This window comes from Schistocerca piceifrons, chromosome 4, assembly GCF_021461385.2.
Source record: "Schistocerca piceifrons isolate TAMUIC-IGC-003096 chromosome 4, iqSchPice1.1, whole genome shotgun sequence".
NCBI classification, from domain to species: Eukaryota; Metazoa; Arthropoda; class Insecta; order Orthoptera; family Acrididae; genus Schistocerca; species Schistocerca piceifrons.
In genome coordinates this window covers 3,766,061-3,791,252 of record NC_060141.1, presented here as the reverse complement: position 1 = coordinate 3,791,252, position 25,192 = coordinate 3,766,061, and the positions used below count along the sequence as shown (strand labels likewise).

General features: G+C 40.6%; 1 protein-coding gene across 1 annotated transcript in view; it reads right to left on the bottom strand.

The window, feature by feature from the left end:
- The window catches only part of LOC124795287, a 140,165-nt gene that overhangs the window by 57,246 nt on the left and 57,727 nt on the right, over window positions 1-25,192 (bottom strand). Inside the window, exon 4 of the mRNA XM_047259245.1 lies at window positions 14,540-14,909. Coding sequence (XP_047115201.1) covers window positions 14,540-14,909 — 370 coding nt within the window. The remainder of the gene's footprint in view (window positions 1-14,539; window positions 14,910-25,192) is intronic.

Sequence of the window (25,192 nt, the reverse complement as noted above, 5' to 3'; positions counted from 1 at the left end):
GTAAGTACTGGCCAGCCCCTCTATCTCTCTGTTAGTATTAATAACAGAAGTGGGGCACATTATTAAAATGTAAACCATTCATAATGGTGCACCATAACTGCAACAAAGTCTAGAGAATTATTTTCAAATTTATTGATGGAACAGGCTAGTGTGGCTGAAGCGGAGTAGGAAAAGAACTGTAGAGCTACTCCTACCCTAAGAGATATCTGTTGAGCAGCAAGTGAAGCCGAGGATCTCGAGGTATAAAGAGAAGGGATAAAGGGGGTGGTGGGGAGGGGGAGAACACCCTCTCTTCCCAAATAGGGTCTGCTTGAAAAGCTAACTGGGCCTAGTATTGAGGGTGCAAACTGAGCAATCTTTTCTGGTGTAGGTGATACCTCGGTTACTATGGTAAAATTAGTAGAAGCTGATCTCAGGAAGATCACTTTCGACTCCAGAGAAATGTAGAAACACACGAGGTAATAATTACCGTATGAGTTATCTTAGAAGATCAGGTAAGGAAAGATAAACCTACGTTTACTGCAGGGCTTAACAACATGCAGTTTTGAGTTTGAGTACTGATGCCTGAAATAGAGGAGAGTAAGTTTTGACTATAGAGGCAGCTAAATTAGCAATGGCAAGTCAGTATTGTGCAACACCAACAATGTCTCCTCACTTGAACACACAGTGTGAAGACTCTTATATTACACAAAACAGTGGGTTTGAAAAATGTTTAAATTATCACAAGATGGGTCAATTGAATACCTAATGAGACGGTAATGATTTGAACTGGGGAGAAAAGAAATTTACAGCATAACTGGACTAAAAGAAGTGATCTGTTGATGGGTTGCAAGCCTGAGGCACTGAGCAATTTGATGTGGTCTCTCGGGTTTCCTCAGTATGATTAATGGTGCACTTCCAGGTGTACAATAGAGGAGAGATGTTAGGAACATCAGCAACACATCCGGCTAACACAACTAAGCAAATCAAACAGTCTTGAATATATTCACAAAATGAAATGCAATGAGACCAGCACTGGGGCGCAAACAAGTTTCTGGAACAGCATAATTAAGGAGTATATCGAAATGAAGATGCCAGAAAACCTAATAAACAGGAACACAAGTTTCAATTTAAAAACTAAATTTAGTGTGCGTCATGGCACTAAATGTATTAAATTCTTGCTGGTCATTACATCCACCAGAACTGGAATATGCTGAGTGAGTTTGCGATTCATGGGATAACAGTGTGGGCTCTGAAAAACAAAAGGTCATCAAAGGACGCAATGTGTGTCAGGAAGCTATAGCTACAAATAGCGGCACGAGACCAACAATAGTTCACAGTCTATCGGGAGACCAGGCTGAAAGTACTTCAGCAGATGACAGGGGCATGTAGATGAACAATGGCTAAAGTTTAAAAGAATAGTTGACCATGCACTGGACTGATATGTACCTGTTACAAAATGTCATAATGGAAGGACCCTCTACGGTATGCGATCACTGTAGAGAAACAGAGACTACTGCATAATAGGTGCAAAACAAAACATTGGGTTATGGGTAGAGAGTGGCTCAATGAAATATCCTTGGCAGTTAAGAGAAAATTAGTGTCCAGCCCTTAGCAAATGATACAGAAACTGAAATTGAGGATAGTAAAAGAGAAGCCTATATGCTTAACTCCGATCCAAATGTTCCTTACAAGGAAAACCCAGGAGAACTGCCCAAATTTAATTCTCACATCACTGAAAAGATGAGTAAAATAAGTACAAGCATCAGTGGTGTCGAGAATCAGCTGAAAATGTTAAAAACTGAACAAAGCTCCAGGGACCAATCCAATCCCTGTCAGATTCTACACTGAATTTGCAACCGACTTAGCCCCTATTCTTTCTATATTGTAGATGCCTCAAGCAAAAAACCATGCACAGTAGTTGGAAGAAAGCACAGGTCACACTCGTCTACAAGAAGGGTAGTAGAAGTGATCCACAAAATACTGTCCAATATCCTTGACTTTGATTTGTTGTAGAATCTTAGACCATATTCTGAGGCGAAACTTAATGAGGTATCTTGAACAGAATGTCCAGCCTCCATGTCAATCAGCATGGATACTGAAAAAATCAATCATATGAAACCTAACTCGCACTTTTTTCACATGGCCTACTGAAGGCCTCAGGTAAAGATAGTCAAGCAGATGCAGTATTTCTTGATTTCTGAATAGTGTTTGACTCAGTACCACATCTACACTTACTATCAAAAGTGTGATCATATAGAATATCAAATGAAATTTCTGATTGGATTGGTGATCTTTTTGGTAGGGAGGACATGGCATGTTATCTTGGATTGAGAGTCATCGTCAAATGTAGAAGTAACTTTGGGTGTGCCCCAGGGAAGTGTGTCAGGTCCCTTCCTGTTCATGCTGTATATCAGTGACCTTGTGGGCAAGACAAATAGTAACCTCCAACATTTTGCAGATGACAGTACTGTCTGAAAGAAGCTCTATAAATGTTCAGTCAGATCTTGATAAGGTTTAAAAGTGGTGCACAGATTGGCAACTTTTACACACACACACACACACACACACACACACACACACACACACACACAAATATAGTAGCCTATGTCTATAATATCAATGAGTCACACTGGGAATCAGCCAAATCATAAAAATGCCTGAGTGTAACACTTTTAGGGATATGAAATGGAATTATTACATAGTCTCAGTCATGGGTAAAGCACATGTTAGACTTTGATTTATTGGCAGAATATTGGGAAAATGCAAACAACTCGTGCGACCCAAGCTGGAATATTGTTCAAGTGTGTGGGATGCATACCAAATAGGACTTACAAGGGATGTTGAATGTATAAGGAGAAGGGCAACATGAATGGCCACATATTTGTTTGAACTGTGGGAGAGTGTTACACAGATGTTGAAGGAAATGAACTAGCTACCTCTTGAACATAGGCATAAACTACCCTGAAAGAGCCTACTTATAGTTTCAAAAATTGGCTTTAAATGATGACTATAGGAATATACTACAACCACTTATTTATCGCTCACATAGGAGGATTGCGAGGACAAGATTAGATTAATTACAGTACATGCAGAGGCATTTAAACAATCATTCTTCCCATGCTGCATACATGAATGGAACACAGGGAAAAACACTAATAACTGGTACAACAGGAAGTAGCCTCTGCCATACGCTTCACAGTGGTTTGCAGAGAGTATACCCAGCATCACCTTGTTGACATGGTACTGTAGAGAAGTGTGTGTGTGTGTGTGTGTGTGTGTGTGTGTGTGTGTGTCAGGAGGGGGAAAGGGGGATGCATAGAGAAAGGTCAAGGTTTCAATACAGTAAACAGATTGAAATGTATGTCTGCAGGAGCAGTTACGCAGACAAAGGATAGACTAGCATACACAGAGATGCATCACCTTGTCTTCGGACTGAATACTGCAGCAACAGCAACAACAAAAATGGCTGCTGTTTGACAAAGGTTTCGTATCCGATGGAGTTAAAATTCAAGTGGTGTAATTTGTTAGTGTTTTAAAATGCATTGGGCATCACTGATACTAAAATCAAATACTATGAAGTGCCATGAGATTTAAGGAAGAAAACAAGATAATTTTATTTAGGGAACAGATTTAAGCTGTTTTAGGAAACTTAGCACTTCAGTTTTTATCATGTGTGCAGATGACGGTAATATCTAGGAGGTACGAAATTTCATAGCAACCAAACCTGCTGAAATTTGCATATGTTGCTTAGGGATAATGTAGTAAGAATCTAAAAATGTGAATGTAGTGTCTTGGCTGCCTCCTAAAAAATTAAAAGCTGTGCCCACAGCAGGTAGGGTGATGCTCACCGTTTTTTCGACATCTAAAGTCCGACATTCATCGAATCCTTGAGCACAGAAAAACCATTAACAGTGAGACACTCCATAGCCTATGAAGTTCATCAAGAGCAAATGACCTGGGCTACTCATGGAGGGAGTGATTCTATTCAATGATAACATGCATCCACACGGCTGTTGGGTCACATGAAGCGTAATGTTCAAGTTCAAGTGCTAGCAGCTTGAGCACCAATCCTACAGCCTGGACATGTGTGTGGTCCACTAAAAACACATCTCAAAGGGAAGTACTTGAACTCTGACAATGAACTGAAGGGTGCAGTGTTGCACTGGCTACTGTCACAGCCAGAAGAATTCTGAGCACAGGGAACACTTACTGTGGGATAGTTGCACTTAGGCCTCTGCTGATTACTTCTGAATAAAGACTTCAATTATAACCACAATCTTGTTTCATACTTTTTGCAGGTAAGCACCTTCTATGCAACTCTCGTATGATTGGAAAAAAAGGATGCCACTTTAATTTATGTGTCTCTGGCTGCTGAGGCCAGAGTACTGTAGTCGTGTGTGTGAGTTGTGTTTCCGTGTGTGTGTGTGTGTGTGTGTGTGTGTGTGTGTGTGTGTTTCCAATGAAGCCTTGTTGGCTGAAAGCTCACTTTCTGTTTATTTTTGTTGTGCCTATTTGCAACTCAGCATCTCTGCTATATGGTGAGCAGCAACTATCCTTTTCATAATATTGTTATCTCTGATAAAATAGTTCCTCTTGATAAGTTTCGCTTTGAAATAGCGTCTACTAGGTGATCTTGCATTTTCGCATTCTGAGGCAGAATTTTGCACCTATTTCACATGATGCAAATTTTTCCAGTCCCTACAAATAGCCTACAGTAGAAGTATCAGTAATGGAGGAATATTTGTGGAGAGGCCACACAAACTTGTTTGTGATGAGGGACAGCAGCCTTTTCAGTAGTAGCAGAGGCAAGAGTCTGGGTTACTGAATGATCTAGCCTTTAACCAACACGGCCTCACAGCGTTTGTTCTGAAAATGGCTGAAAAAGAAGAACTACATTCATTCATGCAACTCTTCTGTAGGGTTAAATGATGATGGCATTCTCTTGGGCAAACAGTTCCCTATTCAGATCACTGAATGAATGAAGTCATAAAAAAACTGGCAATCTACAAGTTGCAGGGTGTAATGTTAGATCCCTTAAAGGGGTAGGGAGGGTAGGGAACTTAAAAAGTGAAATTGATAGGGTAAAGTTAGATATAATGGGAATTAGTGAAGTTTGGTTGCAGGGAGAACAGTACTACTGGTCAAGTGAGTAAAGGGTTATAAATTATAAATTAAAATATCAAATGAAAGTAATGTAGAAGTATGTCTAACAATGGATAACAAAATAATAGGACTGTGGGTAAGCTACTATGAACAGTGTAATTAACACATCCAACACAATAGTTCAAGTTCATATGTCAATTAGCTTTGTAGTTGATGAGGGCATTGAAAAATGTATCATGGCATAAAAGAAATTATTCAGGTAGTTAAGTGAAAGGAATACCATATTTACCTGAATATAAGACAACGAAAACAAGCAATTTTTGACAAAATAATTTAACTGGATAGATAAAAAAATCTACTCACCAAGCAGTGGCAGAACACACACATAAAAGAGGGTTGTGGTTAGGCGCCTAATTACATCCCTCTTTCATGTGCACATTCTGCCACTAGCTTGGTGGGTAGATTTTTTATCTATCCAGTTAAATTATTTTGTCGAATATAAGATGACATTTTTTCCCAAATTCATCATTTGAAAAATACAGGGACACTGTATTTCTGTAGATTAAACTATTGCTGCTGAGGTCAACATTTTTACATTGTTTAGTGGAGTATATAGGGGTAATCTTACATTTATAGGGATCTTCTTACATTTAGAGATGAAGCTTTGGCTATTGCGGACATGTGCAGATTTATTTTTAAGAAATCTGAATGGCAGGGTTGGGTAAATGATACTCGCATTCCAACAGGTTCGAGATTTTCTGATGAACCAAAGTGTTTGATATAGTATCAACATTGCTCGAATAATCATTCGACATGACACACACAGCACTAATGCAAGAGACTTGTGAGAAATTATGAACTAGCCACTACAACAGGGTGTTGCTCTGATTAAAATTTGACAATTTTGTGAAACACAAGAGGAAATAGCATTAACTTCTATGATCTTGCAAACTCTTTTTATGTTTGGACAGGTTTGCTATAAAAGTTCTCATACATGTATCGATACCATGTACATACATTAATTCTGTTTTTTAAGTAAAGGTAAGATTTGAAAGTGGAAATGTCTTTCAAAAACATTACTTGATTCTGAACCGAGATAAAAACTTTATTTGATTATGAGTGACTGTAATTATTTACTAAGTGGGTTGCAAAGAAATATTCTGTCACTATTCATGTATTGGAATATTGGGTAAAAAGATTACAAGCTTTTAATCAGCTTCAGAACACGATGGCGAAATTCAGTTGAAACAAAAAGGAAAATTAATCCAGAAATAAATCATATTAAACTGACTAATAATTACTGTGAGAATAAATTACAGTGGCAAGAGCTGTCATGAAGATAATACCAACAGATGTCACTATATCATGGGATGAGCGAAAGTTTGAGAATGGGCCTGAATCTTATTTACAATCTTTTATTTATGTATTAGTTGGTGCTGTTACATATGACCTGCACACTAGAAGATATTGCAGTCTGTTTTTCACAGTTGCTCAATCTCAACCCTACAAAAGCATTGAAAGGCGAACAATGACACCAGCTTGGCTGAGAACTATTATGACTGCAAGGACGGTAGTGATGAACAAGCAGCAAATTCTATCATGTTGCCAACCATGGGAATCGATACCACATACTTTGGCTTTTTATGAACATCTTACATGGTTAAATTGCAGTTTTCCTGAATCCATTTGTAGTTGGAATCAAACTGACTTTGAAATTAGACATATATTCAAAAATATTAGTCATTTCTGCAGAGGATGGTAAAAGTGTAGATAGAGGCCAGTGGTGTACTTACGTGTTTCTTGCTACGATGTTGTCAATGCCTGCTGTGACATACGACGGGAATTAAAGGTGGTGTGCCAACTGGTTCTACACAGCTAATGAGAGGGGGGCATGTAGGCAATTTGTTTGGAAGCATGAGACATTTTAACATTCTCACACCAGTGATGATGACGATGATGATGGTCCCATACTCCGAGATGGAGCGTAGGGGAATGATGCGGGAGACCCACACTGCCGTACTAGGAAAGGTCCTAGTGGAGGTGGTTTGTCATTGCCTTCCTCCTACCATAATGGGGATGAATGATGATGATGAAGACGACACAACAACACCCAGTCATCTCAAGGCAGGAAAAATCTCTGACCCCGCCGGGAATCGAACCCAGGACCCTGTGCTCGGGAAGCGAGAACGCTACCGCGAGACCACGAGTAGTATAGAAGCAAAAAAAGAATCAATAAATGACATACATTTAGAATAGATAATATGTTAACTTTTTGGGAGATACTTTATGTCAACAAAACAATTTGTAATTTGGTCAGTCAGAATACGTTAAAAATGATTTTTTCTCAAAAAACCTAATTAAAAAACAGGGTGTCATCTTATTTTCAGGGCTTTCTTATATTGAAGTAAATATGGTATTTAACTGTGATGAAGAACTGGTATCTGACAATAGGAAAGAGAAGAAAAGGAAAATAGTAGGATAATACAGATGGGGGGGAAAGGAATAAAAAAAACCCACCTGGTAGAGCATAATTTAATCATTTCTCACATCTGGTTTAAGAATCATGTTAGAAGGTTGTATATGTGGAAGAGACCTGGGGAAAAGAAAAGTTTCAGATTATATAATAGTGTGAAAGCAGATTTTTAACTGCATGACATTTCCAGGGGGAGATGTGGACTGACTGTACTTGGTTATAAACTGTAGATTACAACCAAAGTGCAAAAAGGTAGGAAATTAAGGAGATGGGACCTGGACAAGCAGAAAGAATCTCTAAGCTGAAAGAATCTCTCTCACAAAGAGATTATCGAGAGCTTCAGAGTGTGCATTAGGCAATGTTTGACTGACACAGGGAAAGGAAATACAGCAGAAGATGAATGCGTAGCTTTGAGAGAGGTTTGAGAGGTGAAACAATGAAGGCAGAAGATGACCCAAGAGGTAAAAAGACAAGGCCCATTAAAAATCCTGCAGATACTGAGTTTAAATTGTGAAAGCAGAAAACATAAAAATGCAGCAAATGAAGTGTGAGGGGAAAGTTAAATAATAAAAAAAAAATTAAAAAATAAAAAAAAATTAAAAAATAAATAAAAAATAAAAAAAATTGACAGGAAGTGCAAAATGGGTAAGAAGGAATGGCTAGAAGGCAAATGCAAGGCTGTAGAAGCATATGTAACTAGGGGAAAGATAGATGCTGACTATAGCAAAATTACAGAGACCTCTGGAAAAAAGAGAAGCAGCTGTATGAAAATCATGAGTTCAGATGGCAAGCCAGTACATAGAAAGGGAAGAGGAAGTAGATGAAGATGAGATGGGAGGTACAACACTGTAAGAAAAATTTCACATAGTACTAAATTACTGAAAGTATGAAATGGCTAAGTAATTGAAATATTCCTTCAAAATTATTGAGATTATTGGGAGAGCAAGAGATGGCAGAACTATTCCACCTGGCATTCAAGATATATGAGACAGGATAACTACCCTCAGACTTCAAGAAGAAAGTAATAATTCCAGTTCCAAAGGAAACAGGTGCTGAAAGGTCTGAATATTACTGCAAATTGCTAGCACGAATTATGTTTACAGAGGAAAGAAACAAGGTAGAAGGCAACCTCTGGGAAGATCAGTTAGAGTTCCAGAAAAATACAGGAACACGAGAGGTGATAGTGACCCTATGACATATTTAGGAAGGTAGGTTAGAGAAAGGCAAATCTATATTTATGGCAGTTATATATTTAGCAAGATCATGAATACTGTTCTCCTTGAAATAATTAAGGTAGCAGGGATAAAATACACGGAGCAGAAGGTTGCACACAGTTGTACAGAAACCAAACTGCAGTTATAAAAATTGAAGGACATAAAAGGAAGGAGAAGTAGAGAAGGGTGTGAGACAGAACTGTTGCCCATCCCTGATAACCTCTACACTGAGTAAGCAATAAAGAAAATGAAGTAGTAGTTCAGGAAGTAGAAATTAAAAATTTTGAGGTTTGCCAATGGCACTGTAATTCTCTGACAGCAAAGAATTTGGAAGAGTAGCTGAAGGAAACAGACAGTGTCTTAAAAGAGGTTGTCAGATGAGCATCAACAAAAGTTGAATGTAGTCAATTTGAATCGGGTTATGCTGAAGGAGTTACATTAGGAAATGGCACGCTAAAATTTGTCTGTGAGTTTTGCTATTTGGGCATCAAAATAACACACACTATCCAAAGGAGAGAGGATGTAAAACGCATACTGGCTACAGCAAGGAAAGAATTTCTGAAAAAAGTAGTTTGTTAAAATCAAATACAAACTTAAGTCTTCAGAGTCTTTTCTGAAGTTATTTGTCTGCAGCATAGCCTTTTGTGGGACTGAAATGTGAATGATAAGCAGTTCAGACAAGAAGAGAATAGAAGCTCTTGAAATAAGGGGCTACAGAGGAATGCTGAAGACTGGACGGATATATCATGTAACTAATGAGGCGGTACTGAATCGAACTGGGGAGAAAGCAAGTTTATAACACAACTTGACTTAAAGAATGGATCAGTTGATCAAGGAGTTGTCACTATGGTACTGGAGGGAAATGTGAGGGTAAAAATTGTAGAGGGAGATCAAGGGATAAATACAGTAAGCAAGTTGTAATAGATGTATGTTGCAGAAGTTATGCACAAATGAAGAGGCTGATTATGGATAAATTAGCATGGAGAGCACTGATCAAACCAGTCTTCAGACTGGGAACAATGACAACAATGACGATGAAAGCAACGACGACGACAACAGCAACAACCACAACATACTGTTAATTTGTGCTGGAATGTGTGGACCTCATTAAGAAAAAGTGGACAATAACATCTGAAAATTAAAGCAAGAAAAATATTAGTATTGCGAGTGACTGAAATTAGATGGCAATGCATTTACTATTTACATTTTGAAGAAAACAGTAATTCACAGAGAATGTGAAAAAGTAAGGAAGAAAAAATTGCAGAGATGATAAATTCCGAATTAATTAATTTAGTAGTGAGTACATTCAGTGTTAGCGGCTAGATATGATGAATGTTCTTAGAAAACCAACCGAGCCTCCTATATTCAAGCGTAATTTCCAACTTCAAAATATGGTGGTATCATAAAATTAATGATAAAGTGATAATTGTTAGATGTCACTCATGATATGAGCACTGAAATGATTGTGTGCGACTTCAATGATGTGGCCAGTCCTTACAAAGGAAAGAAAATTCTAGGGAAATTTTGCAACTTTTCTGAAGATAATATATTCACCTCCACAAATTAGAACATGAGCAGCACTTGCTAAATGTGTATTTCAAAGAAAGAAAGCTTCTGGACCGCAAACTGAAAAATAATGGGCAGCTTAATAAAAAGGGGTTAAGGTACCCAAGAAATAATGATTTAATGACCTGTTTAAGACAAAGATGCAAATACAAACAAATAATGAAATCATGAGCACAATAATGATCATAGTGGTTTGTGGTAAGAAGAGAGCCTCCGAAAGATGATGACACTAGGCAAAGAGAATATAGTGTACAAGGTAATGGGTAATAATGGTAAAAAATTGTATTCTGTTCTACTTCCACCATTTTAATTTAGCCTCAGGCAGCGGCATGAACAGTTACGTAAACTACTCCACAGTACTTGTGGCTGGCTCCCACACTATTACGCTGTGCTAGGGATGCCACCACAGTACTGCTGAGAGAGAGACACCCCAACTATCTACCTCAAACCCACCAACAAGAGGACAAGGTGCCATCAAGTGAGGTACGCAACAGCGGGTCCCTCTTTTTCCCTGCCAGCTTCCTTACCACCTGGACATGTCCACCAGTCCTTTCTATTTAGGGCGAGACACTCTTTCCGTACCATGTGCGGTTCACTCCATAGTCGTAGCTGTAGCCGTAGCCAGTTTTCATATTTCACGTATCAGTGGTAATTCTTGGCAATAAAACCCACTTTTCCCTGACTCTTGGGATTTTTCATTTTACGTATAGGAAAAACACTCTGGATGCCCACCTGAGCTCCTGATACCATCCTGACATGTACAACAGTTCTTCAGTTTGCTGTGATATGGGCTTTGATCGAAGAAATGATCACGTGTAAAAAAAAAAAAAAAAAAAAAACCCACACGCACAGTAATTCTGTTTAAGTCCCAGTCATGAATATTTAGCTTCATGTCTATTATGGTGGCAACCACTTGCACAGAATTTAAAATTATTAAAGTACATTACAAGAATCTCCCGTCTGGTGATAGTAAAGAGAAAATTATGGTAGTATTTTGAAGAAAGTCATTCAAGTATCCAGTTACTGCAGTATTTTATGGAAAGTCATTCAAATATCCAGATGTATGGATGTTCTAACAGACATAAATAATGCAAATAATAAGATTAAAACTATATGGGATATTGTTAAACAGGAGACAGGACAACTAGACAGTGTAGAAGATACCGTAACAAATAAACTAAATGACAATGTTGTGACTGATTATTCGCAAGGTGTGAGTACTTTTAAGAATCACTTTCTAAATGTAGCAGGAACAATAGGATTCAATGGTTCAGTTGAGTACGCAAGAGAATATATTAAAAATGTCATTCCGTAAAACTTTAAGCAATTAGAAGTAGCACCAATATCCTTTACTGAAATTAACAGAATTATAAAAATTCTAAAAAACAAATGCTCATGTGATGTTGAAGGAATTTCAAATGGAATTCTCAGAAGTGGTTCCAGCTTAATAAGAATTGTCCTTAGTGATATATATAAAGCATCACTGATATGGGGAATTCGTCCAGATAGGTGACAATATTCTACAGTTATAAACCTCTTCATAAGAAGGTGACAAGACAAGCTTAAAACAATTATCGTCCAGCTTCCTTACTGAGATATTTTTCCAATATATTTGAAAAACATAGGATAGCCTCACACTGCAAATAGAAAAAATTTACTTAGCCTATCGGAGCCTGGATTCCAGAAGGGTTGCTCAATTTAGAATGCTGTTTATAAATTCACTTATCCAATAGTAAAATATTGGCAAATGGTATTTTTTGTGATCTTTCCAAGGTGTTTGATTGTGTAGATCACATTATTCTCCTTTTTATATATATATATAAAATAAAATAAAAAAAAAAACAAACCCTCACGTTTTGTGGAACTGATGACTTTACAAACAGCGGATCTGAATCATACTTAAACAGAAAGCAAAAGGTTGTGCTGAATAACTCAATCAATGTAGGAATTTTTAGTGAGTGGGGACATAACAAAGGGAGTCCCACAGGGTTCAATTTTGGATCCACTCCTATTCCTTATAAATGTGAATGACCTTCCACTCAACATTCAACAGGTAGAATTATTACATACTGCAGACGATACTAGTGTTATAATATATCTCATTAAAGAGAAAGCTTCCAAAGAGATGGTAAATGATATTTTTCAAAGAATTATAGAGTGGTTCTCAGAAAATGGAAGTTTTAAAAAGGCACACTTGTGTATATGCAGTTCTGTACAACAAACAGTGTCACACCAACAATTGATGTAACACACGACAAATCAGTAAATAAGTTAGAATGATCCAAATTTTTGGGTGTACACATTAATGAAAATGAACTGGAAGTAGCATATTACTGAGCTGCTCAAACAATTAAGTTTAGCTACTTACGCTCTTCATATAAGTGCTAAGGTTGGAAACAAATGTATTAACCCCTTTGTATATGTCCACACAATATCGGATTATGGAACAATTTTATGGGATAGCTCATCACTTAGAAAGAAAGTGCTGATTGCACAGAATATGTGGTGTGCACCCACAGGCATCGGGTGAGCCTCTCTGCAAGGAACTAGGCATTTTAACTGTGATGTCACAACTCATATTTGCTAATGCATCAGAAATAATCCATCACAATTTCAGAAGAACAGTAATGTCTGTACCTACAGCATTACACCTTTATTACCCATTACTGAAGCTGTCAGTTGTTCAGAAAGGAGTTCAATATACAGCAACACACAAATTTTCATTTTCTCAGTATCATAAAGTGTCTAACATGTGGAACAGCAAGTTCTTTTAGTAAGCAGAGAGAAAAAAATGTGTTCATTAATGTTAACAGTAATCATGTATATGAGATGTGATTAAGAGGTCTATTTGAGGCGAAACCACTATTGCATCACACTAATGTTCCCTCTCACACCTCAATGGTTCTCCAGGATTTTTTTGGCAAGAAATAAAACCATTGTGTTGCCTCAGCCACTGTATTTGCCAGATATGGCTCCCTGCGACTGAAGAGAACCATGAATAGACATCGTTTTGCCACCACTGTTGAGGTAAAAAATAGAATCGGTGAAGGAGCTGAACACAATAATGAAAAGTAAGTTCCAGAAGTGCTTCCAAGTTTGGAAAATGCTCTGGCACAATTGTATTACATCTGAGGGGGATTTCCTTGAAGTGGACAAAGTTGATGCTGATGAATAAATAAAGATTCTTTAAGAAAAACAAGAATTCCCATTACTTTCCTCATCACACCTCACCCATTATCCTGTAAACTGAATCGTTCTACATCATTTTGATAGAGAATCGTTCAAATGATCTACGGAACATGCAACTATCTAACTCAAGTATGATATTATTATATATGATGCTGCATAGCATATGTTTCTTCAGTTTATCTATATCTGTAAACACATGCTTCCCTCCATCAGTGAATGGAAAAAGGAAGTAAGAATGTGGCTTAACATCCCAACACTGAAAAATGAGCACAAGATCAGATTGTCAAAGGACACTGGCCAAATTCTTTAGAAGGAACTATCCAGGCATTTGCCCCGAGCAATTTATGAAAATCACAGAAAGCTTAAATCTGTACAGACGGATGGAAATTTAAATCATTACCCTCCTGAACCCAAGTCCATGCCTTGCCAGTGAGCAGTCTCCTCAGTGTCAATGAATACAGAGACGGTCGCACACCACATTTTCTCTGTTCTGCTTATCAGTGTAACATTGTCTGCACTACTCATGCAACAAATGTTGTAAGTTTTTCTCACTTTTTTGATATTTTCCCCTCATTTATGCAAGACTGATGCTTGTTCCAAATTCTTTAGTTTTCCTGTCTACAATTTAATGAAACAGACAGCCCAACAATGGGTTAACTACAGACAAATACTTACCTTCCTGTCATCCACAATATTAGTTTCTCTTAAATTTTATTTTACTATTAAGCAACATGCATATTAAAAAATTTAAATACCTGCCTTAACAACGATTGTTTATGTTTACTCTAGCTGAGTGTGTGTAAGTTCATCCCTGACAGTTGCAGCTTTGCTGGCCTACCTCAGCCCATAACATAATAACTTTATAAACATCTCCATCGCAACACCTCAGCTCTGTAGATGACTACTGTTTTTGCCTGCAGCCATTAGCACTCTGCAGTTGAAAGCTGGCAACAGTGCTGCCAGCTGTCAGAGATCTACTTACGCTATCTCGACTATAGGAAATTACAGGTACCTGTCCTTTTTTTTGGGTGAAACTGAGGGTTACTAATTTTTGATGGATGCCTTGTTTGACAATTATGAAACTCATTCTCCTTGCGTGCAGATTTCAAAAGGTATTTTCCTGTGTGTGTTTCAATTCCTTGTCTCGTTTCTTCTTCAGTGGGGTGTTTAAATAAACTTTTAGCACGAGGAGTCTGTAATTGCAGCATTTCTTGCTTCCTATGCCTGGCCTCATTGAAGTCATCTTGTGTGTTATATTCTGGAGCAGTCTTTTCTATTTTTCTGTAGTTATTGCCTCTATTGTTCCCATAATTCCAATGATTGTTGGTACCACGCATATAATTCTGCCCAGCTGCAGACATTTGGTAACAATTCGTCACTTTCTGAAAGAAATCACACTCTTTTATTACTAAAGTAATAATTATCAATGCACTCAATGAAAAATCTAAATAAACAGTAACAAAGATTATAAACAGTATATGCACTTCATATATTTATGCTGAAAATAGAACCAGAGTCAATATTATGATAAGGACAGACTGCTACTCACCACTTAGAGTTGTTGAGTCACAGACAGGCGTACTAACAAGACTGCTAAATGAGACAGCCCGTCTGCAACTCAACATCATCTCTATATGGTGCTTAGCAATCTGTCCTTTTCATAATATTATCATTTTTGCATCTTGGATTTTCCATTGTTTGAAAATAAATTAATATGGATATACATAACACTTCTGGAATAAGTTAATATTATGTAACACATCACTTATGCCAATATTTTTTACAGTGTCACAGGGAAGAATTTAGTTGATTAATTGAAACAGTAATCACAAGGGAAGTGTGGTCTGAACAGTGAAATATGAAGTATTAGTAGTAGCTCTCATTTGTTTGAGGTACCACTACTAGGTATTTCTCCCACACTACAAGTTTACTGTGCTGTATATTGTGCTGCAGTATATCCACATTATTTCCTTTCCTACATATGTAATTCCCTACTACTGGTAGTGGTATTAATCCACGGATTACTTGTACAAGGACATTATATATGTTGTGGTGTTACAGTTTCAGAGAAAAAAGTCAAGTAACTCATATTTACAGGTATTACTCAGCTGTGGTCTTACACAGTAGACCCTAATTGCTTCAAAATTGGATAAACTGAAAGCGTCCCCACCAACTTACATCGAAAACTCTACCACCTTAATCAAATTTTGGATAATTCATACTACAAACTAAAATTTAGTCCCCAACATTACATATTTCACACCTCATTCTTCATCTAAACCTAATAAGTGTGTACATATAACAATATTATGAAAAGAAATGTTGCTACTCACCATATAGCGGAGATGTTGAGTAGCAGATAGGCACAACAAAAAGACTGTCACAAATAAAGCTTTCAGCCAGTAAGGCCTTTGTCAACAATATACAGCACACGCACACAAATGCGCACACAAGCCCAAACGCAACTCACACACACGACTACAGTCTCAGGCAATTGAAACCACACAGCGTGGTTTCAGTTGCCCGAGGCTGCAGTTGTGTGTGTGTGTGTGTCTTTTGGTGTGGGGGGCGAGGGGGGGGGGGGGGGGGGGGGGGGGGTGCGCATGCGCTTGTGTCTCGTTTGTTGGCAAAAGCCTTACTGGCTGAAAGCTTTATTTGTGAGAGTCTTTTTGTTGTGCCTATCTGCTACTCAACATCTCCGCTATGTGGTGAGTAGCAAACTTTCCTTTTCATAATACTGTGACATTCCATCCTGGATTTTCCATTGTTTAAGTGTGTACATATGGAGTGCTGTGGATTATGGTGTTTTCCATTACACATTCCTCACAATTTTTCTCAATAATATACTGCACTGTAATTTCACAACAACGGCCCATTTGCTTGCTTACTACTCACGTTAGATGCAAGGAAGGGGAAGAGAATGGCTGGTCAGCAGACCACACACAGTGTGCAACACACAACAGTCCAGACAGCTCTCTGTCTCTGCCTGTGAGCAATGAATGCGTTTTTTCCCTTTCATTCCATCACACGCAATATGCTGCCAGAACAGAAAAGACCTTACAATTCTCTGACGTTAAAACAAAGTCAGAAAATTCTATGTCTGGTCAGCAATGGAGAGAAGACAAACACAGGTTGCAGAACACTTTCACATCCCAAAGCCTAACCTCTCGTCGGTAATAATTTCAAGACAGGAAATAGAGGCAAGTCTGGCAAGGTGTTCATTTAGTGACCATAGCAAGCACATGAGGTCAGCCAAACATGAAGTCGTGGAGTATTCTCAGTTTGAACAGTTCCAATATGTGTACTCATAGCAAATTCCATTGTCTGCATCAAGCTTCAAGAAAAAGTCCCACAAAATCCCCCAGAAAAAGGGAATTTCTGGATTTGTGTTTTCTGAGGCTTGGCATTTTCAGAAGAGGCATAAAATGCATGCTGTCAATGTCTATTGGGGGGGGGGGGGGGGGGGGGGGGGGACACGGGGTAAATGAGGAGATGCCAATAAGGCACAAGGGCACAGGAATTTCAATCCAAGCTGTCTCATTTCTGTCACCCAAGAAACACACACACGCACACACACACACACACACACACACACACACACACACACACACACAAAGCAAGCACACACGAGTTCCAACTTCAGCATCTCGGGCCAGAATGCAACATGATATGGGATGCAAGCAGCAATCTGGGTGGGGAAGGGGAAGGTGAGAGTGAAGATGAAGGTGAAGTGGAAGGTAAGGAGGAAGGGGAGAGGATAGCAGTGTACAGATGGGGAGAGAGACGAACACTATCTGTTGGAGTGTGCGGGGGCTAGACTGCCAACAGGCGCAGCATCATGAGGTTGAGGGACAGGGAGGTGGGGTAAAAAGGAGCAAAAAAGGAGAGGAGTGGGGAAAGATGGGCGGATGCATTGACAGAGGGCTGCAAATAAACAAGATGGGAGGTGAGAATGGGGCTGAGATGACAGGACAGAGGGGGTGGAAGCTGTTGGATGGAGGGTGTGGGCATGGTATGTTACCATAGGTTGAGGACAGGATAGTCACAGGAGCAGAGAGTGTGTTGTAAGGATAACTCCCACCTGTGCAGTTCAGAAAAGCTGGTGGTATAGGGAAGGATCCAGATGGCTTGGGTAGTAAAGCACCTACTGAAATCCAGTATGTTATGTTTAGCTGCGTGTTCTGCATGCTATTTTGCTCTTGGCCACAGTTTGGTGGTGGCCATTCATCCTGGTGGACATGCTGGTTGGTAGTCATACCAATATAAAATGGTGAGCAATGATTGCAACATAGCTGGTAAATAACATGGCTGCTTTCACAGGTGGCCCAGCCCCTGATGAGGTATGAGAAAACCTGCGACAGGACTGGAATAGGAAGTGCCGGGTGGGTGGGTGGATTGGGCAGGTTTCGCACCTGTGTCTTCCACATGGATATGATCCTTGTGGCAAGGTGTTGGGATTAGGAGCGGAATAGTGATGGACTAGGATGTTGTGGAGGTTGGGTGGGCCATGGAACACCACTTTAGGAGGGATGGTAAGTGTCTCGCATAGAATGTCCCTCATTTCAGAGCATTATGGTAGGTAATCAAAGCCTTGGTGAAGGATGTGGTTCAGTTGTTCCAGTCCAGTGTGATACTGGGTGGTGAAGGGGACACATTTCTTTGTGGCTGGTTATTGGGGGTGCTGGGAGGGTTGGGATTGTGAGGGGAAATGGCACAGATCTGTTTGCGGACTAGGTCTGGGGGACAGTGCCTGCCTGCGAAGGCCTTGAGACCCTCAGCATACTGAGGAAAGGAGTTTTTCTCACTTCAGATACACCGTCCCTGGGTAGCCAGGTTGTATGGGAGGGATTTTTTGGGTGAAAGGGATGGCAGCTATCAAAATGCAGATATTCTCAGTGGTTGGTGGGCTTAATGTGGACAGAGGTGTGGATCCATCCATTAGAGAGGAGGAGGTCTACACTCCTGGAAATTGAAATAAGAACACCGTGAATTCATTGTCCCAGGAAGGGGAAACTTCATTGACACATTCCTGGGGTCAAATACATCACATGATCACACTGACAGAACCACAGGCACATAGACACAGGCAACAGAGCATGCACAATGTCGGCACTAGTACAGTGTATATCCACCTTTCGCAGCAATGCAGGCTGCTATTCTCCCATGGAGACGATCGTAGAGATGCTGGATGTAGTCCTGTGGAACGGCTTGCCATGCCATTTCCACCTGGCGCCTCAGTTGGACCAGCGTTCGTGCTGGACGTGCAGACCGCGTGGGTGACGCTTCATCCAGTCCCAAACATGCTCAATGGGGGACAGATCCGGAGATCTTGCTGGCCAGGGTAGTTGACTTACACCTTCTAGAGCACGTTGGGTGGCACGGGATACATGCGGACGTGCATTGTCCTGTTGGAACAGCAAGTTCCCTTGCCGGTCTAGGAATGGTAGAACAATGGGTTCGATGACGGTTTGGATGTACCGTGCACTATTCAGTGTCCCCTCGACGATCACCAGTGGTGTACGGCCAGTGTAGGAGATCGCTCCCCACACCATGATGCCGGGTGTTGGCCCTGTGTGCCTCGGTCGTATGCAGTCCTGATTGTGGCGCTCACCTGCACGGCGCCAAACACGCATACGACCATCATTGGCACCAAGGCAGAGGCGACTCTCATCGCTGAAGACGACACGTCTCCATTCGTCCCTCCATTCACGCCTGTCGCGACACCACTGGAGGCGGGCTGCACGATGTTGGGGCGTGAGCGGAGGACGGCCTAACGGTGTGCGGGACCGTAGCCCAGCTTCATGGAGACGGTTGCGAATGGTCCTCGCCGATACCCCAGGAGCAACAGTGTCCCTAATTTGCTGGGAAGTGGCAGTGCGGTCCCCTACGGCACTGCGTAGGATCCTACGGTCTTGGCGTGCATCCGTGCGTCGCTGCGGTCCGGTCCCAGGTCGACGGGCACGTGCACCTTCCGCCGACCACTGGCGACAACATCGATGTACTGTGGAGACCTCACGCCCCACGTGTTGAGCAATTCGGCGGTACGTCCACCTGGCCTCCCGCATGCCCACTATACGCCCTCGCTCAAAGTCCGTCAACTGCGCATACGGTTCACGTCCACGCTGTCGCGGCATGCTACCAGTGTTAAAGACTGCGATGGAGCTCCGTATGCCACAGCAAACTGGCTGACACTGACGGCGGCGGTGCACGAATGCTGCGCAGCTAGCGCCATTCGACGGCCAACACCGCGGTTCCTGGTGTGTTCGCTGTGCCGTGCGTGTGATCATTGCTTGTACAGCCCTCTCGCAGTGTCCGGAGCAAGTATGGTGGGTCTGACACACCGGTGTCAATGTGTCCTTTTTTCCATTTCCAGGAGTGTATATCTAGGAAGGTGGCACGGTTTGTTAAGGAGACCCATGTGAAGCGGATGGGAGAAAACGTGTTGAGGTTGTGAAGGAAAGAAGGTAGAATATCATCACCCTGGGTTCAGATCATGGAGATATCATCAAAGGACCTGAATGTTTTAGGAGGCCAAGAAAGTCCCCTCTCGATGGCGCATACAAAGGTTGGCATCAGAGGGTGCCATGCAGGTGCCCATGCTGTGCTGCAGATTGTTTATATACCCTCCCTTCAAATGACAAGTAATTGTTTGTTAGGATAAAGTTATTAAGATGTATGAGGAATGATGTAGTAGGTTTGGAGTCTGAAGGACATTGGGAAAGGTAGTGTTGAATAGCAGTAAGACCATAGGCATGAGGCACGTAGTGATGAGTAAGGTTTCAGCAGGTAGAGGGGTACGGATGGCAGGAAGTCGGTGAAGGAAGTGGTTAGTGTCTTTGATGTGGGAGACTAGCAGTCCAACACAAACTCATTTCCTGCTTAAAGCCTTAGGTCCTTCCCAGAACATCTCCCTGAACCCATTTCCCTCCTCACCCCTACGACACCCTGCAAACCCAACTTTTACATGATCCCCAAAATCCACAAACCCAATAATCGTGGACACCCCAGTGTGGCTGGTTATTATACCCCCACTGAAAGAATTTTGGTACTCATTGAGAAACACCACCAACCAATTGTCTGTAGTCTAACCTCCCACTTCCCTCACAGATTCTCTGCCATCACCATCCCTTAGGTCCTGGGATCCTACTTGTCACTGTTGATACCACCTCCCTATACACCAACATCCCTCATGCCCATGATCTTACCACTATTGAACACTACCTTCCCCACCATCCATCGAGACCTTCCAAGACTTGCGCTATCCCCCAGACCTAATCCGCAAAAAGATCTCTCATGCCATATCCCCTCACAACCCCAATCCTTACCATCCCCAAAAACCTACCACAAAGGAGTGTCCCTTTCGTCATCCAGTATCACCCTGCCCTGTAAGAACTGAGCCGCACCCTTCACCAAGGTTTTGATTACCTATCGCCGTACCCTGAAATAAGGGACATCCTACCAGAGATACTTCTCACCCCTCCTGAAGTGGTGTTCCATCACTCACCCAACCTCCACAACATCCTAGTCTGTCCCCATGCCACTACCAATCCCAAACCCTTGCCACAAAAATCATATCCCTGTGGAAGACCCTGGTGCAAAACCTGCCCAATCCCCCCCCCCCCCCCCCCCCCTCCCCAGCACTTCCTACTCCAGTCCTGTTACATGTTTATTCCACCCCAACAGGGGGCGGTCCATCTGTGAAAGCAGCCAGGTCATTTACCAGCTCTGCTGCAATCACTGCACAGCTTTTTATAATGGCATGACTCCCAACCAGTTGACTACCAGGACGAAGGCCACCACCGCAAAGTAGACCACCCTCTGGCACAACGTGCAGCTGAACATAACACACTATTCCAGTGGCTTCTTCACTACCTGAGCCATCTGGATTCTTTCCTCCACCACCAACTTTTCTGAACTGCGCAGATGGGAGTCATCCTTACAACACATTCTCCGCTCTCGTAATTACCCCTGCCTCAACCTACAGTAACACACTCTCCCACACCCTCCACCCAACAGTTTTCACCCCCCCCCCCCCGTCCTATCATCTCATTCCCATTCTGTTTATATGCAACTGTTTGCAAAAACATCTGTCCGTCTTTCCCTGCACCTCCCCTCTTTTGCTCCTTTTTTTCCCCAGCTGCCTGTCCACAACCTCCTGACACCGCGCCTGTTGGCACTCTAGTCCCTGCACACTACACCAGATAGCACTCATCGCTCTCCCCATCCATACACTACTATCACTTCCCCTTCTTCACCCTCCCAATATTGCTGCTGCTTGCATTCCACGTGATGTTGCATTCTGGCCCTAGATGCTGGAGTTGGCGGTCGTATGTGCATGAGGTGTGCTTGTGCTTTGTGTGTGTGTGTGTGTGTGTGTGTGTGATGCGAGTGTCATTTAATCATGCCTGTCTGGAACTTCATGTGTCTTCTTTACAGTAAGTAGTAATCTATCTTTTCCTACATTGTTTAATCAACTAACTAACATGTCAAGGGCGAGGAATGTCAGGGGCAAGAAATGTCATGGTGGAAAACATAGCAAGGAGACTGACGGTGGTCTTGTGTTGTAATTCATGTGTTTCTGAGAAGCTCAAACCAGTAGTGACTGTAAAATCCATGTTTTAAAAATGACAACCTATTTCACCCACCATGCTAATATGAGAATAACAGTAAAGCTTGGATGGCCGAATCTCTCTTCCGTACCCGGTTCTTAAAGTTTCGGCAACAAATGGCTGCAATGAGGGAAAGTATTTTGCTAACTTGGGACCACTGCTCAGCACATCAGTTCAATGAGCTGGAACTTCCGAACACAGAAGTTGTCTTCTTACTAGCTAACACTGCAGGCCATGCACAGCCCATGGATCACTGAATAATCATCTCAACAAAGCGTAATTACAGATGTTGACTTGACATAAATACTGTACATATACAGATTAGTTAGTTTTATTTTTTCTCACAAATTGAGCACTTTCATTCACTGGTACCCATAACAAGAGAAAACATGATCTCAACATTTGTATATTTTTGCAAAAAAACATTACTTCAAATTTCAATTAATCACATCATTTACTTTTCATTCCCTTGAAATTTGATTCACTGAATTTGCACTGTGGTAGGCCCATTCTGGATTTTGCCTTTAGTAATTTTCAGCTTGCACCAAGAGAACTTTTACAGTGCCATGTGACTACCCACTTGATTACAGCACTCATTCCAAGCAACAAAGTGCTTCACAAGCTGGCCTTACGAGTGAGAAATGAGCTCTTCAGTTTAGGATACAATTGCCATTTCTCAATATGGAATTTACTGAATATGAACAACATTTCTTGGGTTCTCTCTAATTATCTATGGTATTTCTGTATGGTTGTGAAAAAATTGTTATGAATCAAGCAATCATCTCTTCTTACCGTCACAGTCTAAAATATTGTAAGGTATTTTGTGCATTCTTTCCACTTCAATGTTTGCACTGTTATCTACTTATCTCTAACTGCACAGTGCTCTATCACTGTATCAGGCTACATCTTAATGTAAACAGAAATTTCTGAGAATGACTTGTATTTCAATTAATAATATCTATGTGAATGGGTTAGTAGGGCAACAGATTAACATTTGTGCACATGGTAAGCTGGCCTGCAAGACAATCTTGTGCAAGAACATAATGGATTCATAAAGTTGGGCTTAATGAAGCAGTTTATGAAAATCTTACCGGAAGATCGAGAATCTTTGAAATATTTATGCAAGAAGTTACTCATCTAGCACAACTGGGATCATACACAACAAAATACACCCACAATATATTTTCTGTTGTAATTAATATGTTGAAAAAGGCTCCAATAGTTGAGCTGTCTGATGAGTCCTAAGATTCATGGTTTGAATAGCAATTCGATTTTTTCCCCTCAATATTTGTGTCATGTGTGTGAGGAAAAAATGAAGAGTGCTTTGATCAAGCCATAAAAAGTGATGGAGAACTGGGGTCAGGGCCACTGGAACGTCAGTACAATGGGATACCATTGTCGGTGGCCTTTACCAGGAGAACCCTCCAACTGCCCTAAGTGCACACCTGAAATCATATGCTCAGTTTCCTGTCCAGTAGTGCAGTGCAGAATGTGGTGACTTTCGTTGATTCTGTTCATGTGGTTATAGTTCTCAGTACCATTTTAATCAGTTTTTATATTTTATGAAATAGTTAGTTATATAGAAGTGATGGATCATCTTACTACAATGCAAAAAATGTAGATAACCTTACTACAACACAAGCCAATGTGCACAACATGAAGGTATTTTCTGAGTAAAGAACATTTGGTCGTCTCTAATGTGATTACAATTTGTATTAAAGAATTGCGAGGGGAGGGGAGGGGGAGGAGGCAGTTGTCAGCTAATATTACAAGCCCCAACTGAAGGGTTGCAATTTATAAAGAAGTCATTCTCGCCACACTAATGACAGATCAGTAAGGAATGCAAAAATTAACCACATGTCTACTGGAATGACTAAGAAAGATCACTAAGAATATTGGGAGAAAGCTCACAGCTACCTATAAAAAGCTTCACAAAATCCGTATTTCAATAAATGATGAAGGACTTTTACATCAATCAAAACACAGTGTCGACAAAATGCACATTGTTTATTACTATAAAACAAAAGAAATCTATTTTCCTTGACATAAAGATGTTTTCAAAAGACACTTCACAAAAAGAAGTTTACCTGTAAGTGAAAGAAAGATTGTGCTAGAGGGAAGTGACATAACTGACTGGTGATGCAAATACTTGGTACAAGTATGCAAATTAAGAGAGCAAGGCAGAAAGTTCTTTTATACTGATGAAACTTCCAGTGGACAAGAACACTATTTTTAGAAAATGCTGTCAGGACCCTGGTGTTATGGACAACGTCAGTGAATGCAACAGAATTACTTTGGTTAATTTTGATCTAGTGCTGGGTTTATTTATTAGTCAACAAAATGATATCCCCTTCAAAATATTTCCCATTACATATTACAGACTTTGCCAGCACTTTTTCCAACTCCCGAAACACCTGTGGAACTAAGCAAACACAGCTTTTAGCTCTCTCAGTCACATGTTTGCAATTTCATTTCTGCTTTTAAAAGATTGTCTTTCAAGTTTTCTTTACTTCTGGTAACATAAAAAAGTCACATGATGCAAATATAGGGGCTGGAGTATCATTACAGTACTGTTTTTGGCCAAAACATCACTTGCATGCAATGAAGTGAGTAGGTGTGTTACTGTATTGCAAAAACTGTCAATTGTTCTGTCACAAATCTTGATCCCTCCTCCACTTCTCGACTCTTTTATGCAAATGGAGTTGTAATTTTATGTAGCACTCACCTTGTTGCAATAAATCATGGCCCACTATAATGTTAAAATCTAAGAACGCCATGAGTATTACCCACACCTGACCGCACTGTTTAAGAGTTTTTTTCGGTCCTAACGACCCAGAATGCATTCACTGGAAGAATGAGCCTTAGATTCAATGTCATATCCATCAACTTATGTTTCGTAACCTATTATGACCTGTTTCAGTGGATTCATACTGTCAGCTTCATCTAGCGAGTGCTGGGCAACTCGCTGCTCTTTTTCTCCAAATTCAATTTTTAAACAAATTTAACCAAAGTCATTTCATGATATGAGCCAGCTGATACATCGACATCATAAGAGA